Source organism: Mya arenaria, chromosome 12 (assembly GCF_026914265.1).
Source record: "Mya arenaria isolate MELC-2E11 chromosome 12, ASM2691426v1".
NCBI lineage: Eukaryota > Metazoa > Mollusca > Bivalvia > Myida > Myidae > Mya > Mya arenaria.
The window spans coordinates 50,031,027-50,042,181 of NC_069133.1; the positions used below are offsets into that span (position 1 = coordinate 50,031,027).

The window sequence follows — 11,155 nt, forward strand, 5'->3', positions numbered from 1 at the left end:
CCGAGTACACTGTTTTAAATTCCATGTAATAATATAATTATGAAAAATGAAATTAGTTTATTCTACTTAACGTCCTTTCTCCGTGTACATTTACATCCTTTAAGATGTTATCTGAGTCTTATTAGGACCCTAAAAACAGGAAGTTCATTAATGGCTGGTAAATAAATGATTAAATATTAACTGGTCAAGAACTATAACTCTCGCACCTATTCTTGCAAAATTATCTCCCAATTTTCATTTATTTACTTAAAATGAACACTGTCTTAACTCTTAAATATTATTATGAAATTACTAGAAGGAATAAAATAGACATTTCAACATTTTGCTATATAATATTGTTATTTCCCCTTGTATTATCTATTTACTGTTCTCATTTCTAATACTGTCACCCTTACATAACATGTATTCTAACGGTAGACATCCATCCTATCTATCTATCTATCGTCCTTGATTGAATTTGGACACGAAAATGTCTCAGATCCTTGTTGCATTTGCGTATGCATAATGGTTTGCATGAATAAAAAGAATGCGAATACAAGTTAAACTTTGTTAATACACTCATATGAACGATCAATTATTCCTCCACATATACACTTATATTGATGCCGATAATCATGGGGATAATGGTGGTCGTGGTGATCATGCCACTGTTGAAGATGAAGAAAACGACGACGTCGACGATGACAATGATATTGAAGACAGCGATATTTTACACTTGGTGGATTAAATTTCACATATGATGCACGCTTTACCTAATCGTCTTCAACCGTACTTCTGTGATGAAAATACCAAGTTTCAACAAATGTTTAGATTTTAAATTTGACAAATGTTGCATAATCTTTTCATATATGCTGCATGGCACAAACAAGTTCACATACTATTATGGTACAGTTTTTTACAGTTGGTGTAGGATTAAAATATTCCACTTATGGCTCAGTTTTATGACAAATGGTGCAGTGATTAAGATGTAAAGCAAATTTTTAATGTGGTACCTTGAAATGTATAATGATTGTGTGTTAACATCATAACATATGTTGTATCACATTAACACTCATAACATATGTTGTATCACATTAACACTCATAACATATGTTGTATCACATTAACACTCATAACATATGTTGTATCACATTAACACTCATAACATATGTTGTATCACATTAACACTCATAACATATATAATTGAAATAAGTCACAAAATAATACCAAATGTACACTTTATTGCCTATAAAGTGACTGACTACTTAGTTTGATACACCAGACTACGATAGTCTAAAATCATTATAATTATGTTCTCATATGCGTTGTTTATCTCTTTATACGCTACCAAAATGATATGATTTGGCACTTCAGACACAAAAAAATGAGCCAAATACCTATTTCAAACCGTGAAATGCACAATCAGACATCAATATATCACCCTACAAGTTATACTGCCAGTGTTTAAAGTAGCTAAAAAACTGTTAATTTTCACTTTGCAAAACTCATAAGGGAGGTAAAATTACTGTGCCCTTTTTCTTATGAGTTGAAATAATCTCGTAGTGATTTTAGAAATGAATATTTTCGCAATATTTCAATGCGTATTCTTGCAGTTTAAATAAACATTTTATCAGTTTTATTTATGGAAGGGTGCATGTATTGAAACCAAAGCAGACTTTTATGTAGCCTTCGAACCATCCGGAACGAAATTAATATGTCTCCGACGCTTAATATGTTATTGAACGCTTGCCAAATATTTATACCATACTGTGCAAATCATTGCGAAAACGAAACTAGACTACTTCAATGATCAGTATTTTATAATCTCTATATGGACACTTTATTAGTGTGCAGATTCAATAACAGGCGAAGCGCGAGCAGTATTTACGCTACAGATCACACAGTTCACGCTTATAAGTTTGGTTTCAGGATATCTGCGTATATTCTAGTTTCGATTATAAATATTTGTGAATAAGTTTGTTTATTTATTTTTTTGAAAATATAAACATGGGGAAAGGAAGAAGTGGAGAAGGGCTGGCAATCTGTGGAGCAGCGTGTGAGTTGGCTTAAATTATATTTGATAGGTTTGCATTTATTATCGCTACGTCTGAAAAAAATATGGTGCAGATTTATTCGAATAAAATAATTTTGATAATTTAACGGCATAACATGATGCCATCAATGAGAAAATGATAAATGTATAGCGGTTACATAAATGTTTGTAAAATGAATAGTAATATTATAGATACATAGCTAGGCAATATTTGTATGTAAATAAATGATACATAAACATGTATATATTTTGATATATTGTTCACTTATTAATAACGGATGTCATTTTTAGCTTACATTTTATATGAAAGCACAAGATGACACATCCGTTGTGTTATCTTAAGTTTGAGTGTATTCATACATAAGAGGTCTATTGTGTTTTGATTGTTTTATGTTTATTTCGATCGTCCTTGAGTTAGTTAAATCTATTTTTATCTCATGGGATTCCACTTATATCATATGAGCAATGCGTCATACGATTCAAGTCTGGAAAATACAGCATTAAATCAGTCTTGTTGGTTTAAATAAATGAAAACTATTCAAACTATGAATAAACTGTTGCCTGCTTCAAAAATAGCAGGTTTTAATGAAACCATGATGCAATACACTTAAATGAACACATACTTGTAGTGTTGTCATTAGTCATGATGTCTACGGAGTTGTATATTTAGCCGTAAACATATTAAATGAGCACACATATTACAATCGTGGTTTGAGTTAAGCAGTTAATTGCTATTATAACATTGACCAGTAAGATTATTTTCCGGTTTTAACAAAATGTTAGTTAAAATTATTACACAAATTAGTCAAATTTAAGACTACAGCGTACGGAAATAATATATACTTTCAAATTTAAGACTACAGCGTACGGAAATAATATATACTTTCCATTTTAGATTACAGTGTACCCAACCTAGCTCAGATTTTGACAACAGTGTACAACTAGCCCCAATTTTGATTACATTGTACACGAACTAGCCGCTTTTTTATTACAGTTAACGAACTAGCCTCAATTTTGACTACATTGTACACGAACTAGCCACAATATTGACTACAGTGTACACGAAAATGCCTCAATTTTGACTACAGTATGCACTAACTAGCCAATAGATTGACTACCACAGTATACATCAACTAGTCAATATTTTGACTACAGTATGCACGAACTAGCCAATATTTTGACATCAGTGTACACGGACTAGCCCCAATTTTGACTACAGTGTACACGAACTAGCCCCAATTTTGACTACAGTGTACACGAACTAGTCCCAATTTTGACTACTATGTACACGAACTAGTCCCAATTTTGACTACAATGTACACGAACTAGTCCCAATTTTGACTACAGTGTACACGAATTAGTCCCAATTTTGACTACAGTGTACACGAACTAGTCCCAATTTTGACTATAATGTACACGAAGTAGTCCCAATTTTGACTACAATGTACACGAACTAGTCCCAATTTTGATTACAGTGTACACGAACTAGTCCCAATTTTGACAACAGTGTACACGAACTAGCCAATATTTTGACTACAGTGTACACGAAATAGCCTCAATTTTGACTACAGCGCACACAAACTAGCACCAATTTTGATTACAGTGTACACGAACTAGCCCAAATTTGACTGCAATGTACACGAACTAGCCCCAATTTTGATTACAATGTACACGAACTAGTCCCAATTCTTACTACAGTGTACACAACTAGCCTCAATGTTGACTAAAGTTTTCAAGAAATAGTCCAAATTTGACTTCAGTGTACACAAAATAGCCTCAATTTGGTCTACAGTGTACAGGACGTAGCCTCGTTTTTAACTGGTTAGTTTAATTAAGCATTCTTTAGCTTACTTTGAGTTTTTCAATACAGGTTTTTGTTGCTGTATCGTGGGTATCGTCTTTGCGCTGTTTGGACTCGGTATCGCCAAAATAGTCATGGGTAGGTTCCAAGACAACCACTATTATTGACTATATAATATAAACATGAGAAGGCGCAAGGGAAACCGCACTCGGAATGTCCAATATAATTATTGACTTATTTCGTTAGTGTATTTAGAACCACAATTATTGATTTGGGTTGGCCAAAATAGTAATAGGTTAGTGTAAGGAGAATTCGGGATGGTCAATAGAGTTTTTTTAATATACTGTATTGAGATCTGATATTATTGACTCGGGATGGCCAAAATAGTCCTGGATTTGTGTAATGAGAATTCGGGATGGCCTTAATAATAGCCGCAGTCACTGACTCGGTATCGCTGTATCATGTACTTATTGACTTATTCACCCAGGAGCCATCCATCTCCACGACTGTCCTCTACAAGACAAGGTGCCTATCTGGCTGATAGTGAGCGGCATTGCTCCAATCTTCTTTGGTGGTTCGGCGAGTAAACAAGGGGAGGACGGTGAAGAGAGTCGAAGTACCGTGCGCAGTGTCTGTGGGATCATAGGACTGCTCTTCAACCTCGCCTGGCTCATTTGTGGTATGTTTATTTTGAACGACCCTCATGCTAATAAATTAAATCCAGATAGTAGTAGCGCGGCGAGGCTGATCCTTTTAAGGCACATGACGTGTTATGGTTTAGACCGGGCTCTTCTGAGAAAGAAGCGTTTTTCAGTAATTCCAGTCGTCAAAACCTTAATTGTTTACGGCATAAAACCAAATAGGACAATGAACAAACAAGAAACCACGACACATATACACATAGTAGACAACCATTTTTACGCATCGATTTTTTTTTTTTTGTAAATTCTGCTTTTGATTTAATTCGTTTCAATATTTCTGATGTATTTGTTGAATAAGGTTATTTTAAAGTAAAAAATCGTCTTTAAAAAGTATTGGATAACTTAGTTTTCTTCAAAACTCATGAGCTAAATTAGTGTAACCAAATCTCTTTTAGCCCACGACGTCAATATGCATATTCGTCTATTAAATGTATTTATACTTTGATTTATTATGTATATTTATATTCTTCACTTTCAGGATCGTTGTGGGTGTACCCCACATACGGAACGGTAAACAAAAACGACTTCGTGCCCTGTATTGGCAACGTTACGACGGGATGCTCTCAAGACTGCCACAAGCCGACCTTGACCTTCGCGTTTGCCATGGTCACACTCGACTGGATTTTCTTTGTACTCTGGTTTATCATCATATTTTGCTCTGTGCGTGAAATTTGCAATCGGTCCTCTCGTAGAGGTTATGAGCATGCCTAAAGACGGTGTGCTTGGTGTGTGCAGCCTATGAGCCATACACAATGATTGCGTATAGATATACTAGTGTTAATCTTGTATCTGAGTTATTCGTTTCACTTTCATTTTACAGTCGAAACACGTTGGCTCGATAGTCCAGGGATCGGTCAAAATGCTTCGAGCCTCGCGAATATCGAGCCAAGCGGGATCGCCTACATAGAGTTAAACAAAATCGATCCTTGACATACAGTTCGAGCAAACGAGAATATCGAGCCAAGCGATATCGAACCAAGCGATATCGAACCAACGGGTTTCGACTGTACTTATACAAGCATCAAACACCTTGCTAAAATACTTTAGCCAAACTTTGTTTGTGTCGTTCCTGAAAAAATACCAGACTTTGGAGGCCATTTGAAGGATGTCAGTTGTATTTCCCTTTATATTGAGAGCGAGCTGGAACATGAATACATCCCTACATTAGTTTATTATTATTTGTTTTATTATTAAGTTTCCTTAAGTTAATGCATACTTTGATAAGATTTACCTTTTACGTTTTTTTCTTTATTCAGGATTGTTGGGATAAGAGTGAGGTTTGTGCACGTAAACTGGTTTAAACCCCCAGTAAATTTACATTTTACTGACCGTTCAAAGGCGGTACCTAACAATCCTTGATAAACATACCTAGTTTTTTTATATACTATATATGCACTTTGCTGTTTATGGAGTTTTGTGTTGTTGTTCCATGTTTCTTGTATGTGATTTTTTGTTTTTGTGGTCTATGTCTTTTGGCTACTGAGCTTGTTTCTGTAGTTTTTCACATAAGTATTGTATAAACCGTACTCCTTTTGCAAATATATACGATCATGTATGGCTGTTTTCATGTAATATTAATATTCCAAAACTTAAATACTAGTAGTTAACCTTTTTACTTTTTTTTGGTATAATCATTGTTGATAAACAAGAATTCTCAAACTGGTTCTTACTCTGCAATCATCACTGAGGAGTAATTACACGTGTTCTGTAATAGTATATCAGATCTTGAGGTCAGACGTTATTTACACTTAGAGAAGCCGGTATTAGGATTCCCGACATAATAGTAAACCGAGTACAGTTTTAAATTCCACGTGTAGTGAAAAATAAATAGTGTTTTGTACTTTTTAGAACAAAAACCAGTTGTTGTTGTTGTTTTTTTAATTTGACAAAGGTCATTATTTATGCACGATGCAACTCAGTACAATTATATATGTTGAGTAATTACTCAGCTACATTTTTCCCCTTAACACATAAATCATTCTATATAATGTGGACCAAAATGTATATCAACATATGAGATAATGTTTGTGAAAGAGTCTTGAAAACGTGTATGATTTCGAGCCATACCAGGGAAGTATGTGATTAAATTAACTAAGGGAGTTTCATATCGAGTAAAAACATTTTAAGAAACTCGAGTCTGAAACTAATAAATATCATTTCCGAAGGATTTAACTAAAAAGTCAAGTGTTCAGGAAATGAGGACGCTTGACAGCGTTGGAGCGATAAACAACCTATTTGCTTACATGTTATAAGCTGTAAATCAAATGAAGCAAGAAGGATGTGCCTATATCAAAACTCTTCCCAAGTCCTGTCATACGCCACATGGGCGTTTAAATAAGGTCCCAACGAAGAGAAAAATACAGCACTCACTTCAAACGCGTCCACTGAATACAAAGCATTGACTCTATGCGCAACGCATCTCCTACATTACTAAACAGCATAGTTTGGCAGTTTGTTTACGATTTACGAAAACCCACAAAAGGTCTGTGCCCTCAATAATGTTCAATGTTTAAACCTTTTATGCTATAAAAAGAAGTTTGTATATGTATCGTCTTTTAAATTAACCAATTTAAGAGCTATGCGTTGCGCGCAGAAACTATCCGTCAACTCACCGTAATACAGACGACCAATGCTACATTTCAATACTATGAGATGTCCGTCAACAAAACAATCTCAACCAAACATCTCTTTTCAATAAGTTAACTCTTTTAAAGGTAAAAGTTGATAGTGATCAAAATGAAATGTTCAGACGAGTTGAAAATTGTCTTCGAGAAACGTGTGCGAAACGAGAACGATACTCACCATCCAGCGTGGGAAACATCGCGTATTATTCCTACACATGTACTGTATATGCTGTGAACAATCGTTTCAGAATCGGAAATCCTTTTTGTTTCATCTGAAAACTACTAGGTACAAACAGGCGCGGTTAAAGATGCTGCTATAAACAAAAGTGACAAAACGTTTTCAACCTCAGTGAGTGTTCAGATGTCATGTAGTCACGTACTTAAAGTTTATAGTTAAAAAATGAATAAATCTGATACTCAAGGAAATAAGATGAGGAAGAAATTTAAAAGCAGTGAGTCTCGAAAAAGATATGAGCCTCTGTCCGAACTGTATATACGGATGACCCTCCCGACTTAACAAACGACAGCTATCGCCAAAAAGAATGCTTGATCATTAGTCGGAACCTAAAGTGACTTGGATCGACTTGGAATTACAAAGAATGGAAGAAGCCAGCAAATAAACACGGAGGAGTGGAGTTTCCAGGGCGGATGATTCGTAAATAAGGGTAAAAGAAACCTAGAAAGGTGGTACCATCTAGGCATAAAAGGCAAAGACAAACTTCATAAGTCTGAAAACATCGTTCTCAGTAGGTATTTAGCTGAATGGTTCAATCCCTCCTCCTCATTAGCACTAAAATGGATTTCGTTGCGATGTATCATTGTGATATTTGTTTTATAGTTTCAAAAAAATGCGATATTTTGTTGCGACATAAAATGTATGCGCATTCAAACGAAGATTCGAAAGCAGACGAATGTCTCGGCCATGAATGTCACGAAAGCTTTGAATGTTGAAAATGTTGTCGATGTCGGGAAAGCTTTGAATGCCACTCATGTTGTGAATGTCACAATTGCGTTTATCGCCTCGATTACGAATATCGCGAATGTTGCGGATGTCACCAATGCTGTCAATGTTGCGAAAACTGTAGATGCGGCGTGAATGCCTTAAATGTTGCAAATGCTTTCGTGGTCGCAGAAGTGAATGTCGCAAATGCTTGGAGCACCGCGAATGATGTCGATATCACGAATGCTTCGAATGTTGCCAATGCTGTGAATGTCGCGAATCCATTCGATGTCGCCAATGCTATAAATGTCACGAATGCTTCGGATATTACATCTGCTGTGAATGTCGCGACTGCTATGGATGCCGCGAATGCAATCGATGTCGGGATGTTAAATACATAAACGTTTAGTTTGTCGCGAACGTTACCAATGTCACAAATGCTATGGGTGTTTCAAATGCTGTAGTCACGAATGATGTTGATGTCGCAATCGGTTTGAATATCGCGTATCGTTTAATATTGCGAAAGCTGTGGATTTCGTGAATTATGGGAATGATGCGAATTATATGAATGTCGCTGATGCTGTAGTTGTGAATATTGGGTATTTCGCTTGACCTCCAAACGTTTTAACTAATAGCTATATTCAAACATTTACCAATAAAGTCTGCAGTTAAAGTCAGCAGTTTGGGGGCGTACCTATGCATACTCCAGTTCGCCCGGGCGTACATGCACTTTGCAATTTTTGGAGCTAAGAAATGTGTCAAATGCAAACCATTTCTTGGCGCATGGTCGTCCAATGGTAGCATATTGGTGAAGGAAAGTTTGGACAACGTTCATGTAATAGCCTCTCATTATGAACTTTATACTATATCCACTCGCTCCTATGCAGAAGTCGCCAAAGTGTCTGCGGCACACTCTTGACCAAAGTGACTCAGACTTTTGTTTATCAGTGTCCTCAACTTATAAGTGGTTACATAGATACTTTTTTCACGCACGAGTGCACGATCATTATATTCTATTGTACGATATGGTGTGTCTATTTTGATACTTTAGATGCGTGCACACTGAATATTTAACCATGCTTTATCGAAAATTAAAATTATTGAAGCATTTCTATCTAATTTTCTTATTCCCTATTGTATATTTGTTTGCTTTGAAATTGCATGAGAAACATAGATTGTACATAAACCATTAGAAATGTTATTCTTAAACTTGCTTATTTATCATAATTTGTTACTCTCTAAGCGTATGTAATGTTTTATTTTGTCTTTTTCCAGATGGTATTATTATTTATTTGTTTATGCTTCAAATGGTAGGAGATACATACTTTAGTGTTTACATGAACCATTGAAAAGTATCATTAAACTTGCCCATTTGTCAACTTTTCTTATTCACTATGCTAATTTCATGTATTATAAATTGGCTTTTTCATAAAAACATTGCTTGTTTACTTTTGAAATGTTATAAGAAACGATACTGTTTACTTGAACAATTGAAAGTTGAATTCTTAAACTTGCATATTTACCATACTTCTTAGTCGCTATGCAAATGTCATGTATTATCTTGGCATTTTCATTATGACAGTATTGTTTATTTGTTTTCTTTAAAAGTGGTATAAGAGACATGGTATTTACATGAACCATTGAATTTTAATCCGTAAACTTACCAATTCATCCTATATTTTTTATCCAATATGCTAATTACATTTATCATCTATTTCTTCACTATGGTACTGATCAGTAAGACTGAAAGACAGTAAGAATATTGTTGCTGAGAATATGATTATATATGATTTTGTTTAGTTTTCTGCGACATAAGCAAAGCATTCGTCCGTGTTTGGCACGCCGGCTTTCTGTCTACATTACCTGCTTTTCCGTGAAAATATACTTCTTTCATTGGGTATTTACCAACAGAATAGAAAACAACTCGTAACAATTCAGGGTTCGACTTATATGAGATCCATTGATCTTTATCATCTATAATAACGACAAAGTTCGTGATATTGATGCACCAATTAGTATTTCGTTGGCGACACCAGTTTATTCCTGGTGATATATATTCCTAATGATGCTGCTTCCATTCTTCGTCGTGATCTTCAAAACTTTAGGAAATAGGCGGGTTCCTGATAAGTCTCATTTAATCCACAGAAAACAATTTCTATGATCGTTTCAATGAAACTTCGTCGACCTCTTCATCACACTTTAACTCTGCTCAAGTATAATATTGCTGAAAATACATCAAAGATACATTTTGGCATGGTTCTCTCAAGCGACGGTTCTTGGTCACCCCATACCGACTATATCAAAGAAAAGGCATGAGTGGGCATTAACATTTTACGCACACTTAAATATACCATTGATCGTAGACTATTATCCGACCACTATTACGATATTATCTTAGTCAAGTTCAACTGCATTGCAACCGAAAAACAGGACCTTAACAAGATACAACAAGCAACATCAAGAATCGGCACCGGTTCAAAGAAATTATCGGCACCGGTTCAAAGAAATTAGTCTTAATAGAAAACTTAAAAGCGAACTTAATTTTCCGTCCCAATTTGAAAGAAGATCCAACCACATGCTTATTTTATGTTTTAAAAAAGGCAATATAAGTCCCTTCGAAAACTGATTCATGTATGCCCACAAGATTCTAGACACAATCTAAGAAATTCCGCAGATATTCCACTTATATAGTGTAAAGCATCGGTGTATTATTAATTCTCTAATTCCTACCTTCACCCGCTCATGGAACTCACTTGCCCGTAGTTTACAGTCTGCTGATTCGGTACAACAATTCAAAAGATTACTGTTGCCTATGTATTTCAGAACTGGCCTTACAGGTTCATAAGACTTGGCTGCAGTCAATTAAAGTAAGAACGTCTTACTTTTATTCGACCCCTACTTGATTATTACGATAATGTCTTTGTCAACTGCACTGCAAACAAAAAAGGACCTAAACAAGATACAACATGAAGCAGCAATAAACGGCAACGATGCAAAGAAATTTGTCTCAATTGAAAAACTTTATAGTGACCTTAATTGGCAGTCACTTTCTGAAAG

General features: G+C 35.2%; 1 protein-coding gene across 1 annotated transcript; it reads left to right on the plus strand.

The window, feature by feature from the left end:
- Window positions 1-1,753: 1,753 nt before the first annotated feature.
- Window positions 1,754-6,393, plus strand: LOC128210217 (uncharacterized). Its single transcript, XM_052914418.1, has 4 exons — window positions 1,754-2,035; window positions 3,903-3,971; window positions 4,321-4,512; window positions 5,013-6,393. Exons 1-4 carry the CDS (start codon window positions 1,987-1,989, stop codon window positions 5,243-5,245), a joined length of 543 nt encoding a protein of 180 aa, XP_052770378.1. The 5' UTR covers window positions 1,754-1,986; the 3' UTR covers window positions 5,246-6,393.
- The last annotated feature ends 4,762 nt before the right edge of the window (window positions 6,394-11,155 follow it).

Excerpts from the sequence above, each read along its gene's own strand:
- LOC128210217 (XM_052914418.1), top strand. The coding sequence starts at position 1,987 with ATGGGGAAAGGAAGAAGTGGAGAAGGGCTGGCAATCTGTGGAGCAGCG. Across the intron at positions 2,036-3,902 it reads GGCAATCTGTGGAGCAGCGT|GTTTTTGTTGCTGTATCGTG; the intron begins GTGAGTTGGCTT and ends TTTTCAATACAG. Across the intron at positions 3,972-4,320 it reads TATCGCCAAAATAGTCATGG|GAGCCATCCATCTCCACGAC; the intron begins GTAGGTTCCAAG and ends TTATTCACCCAG.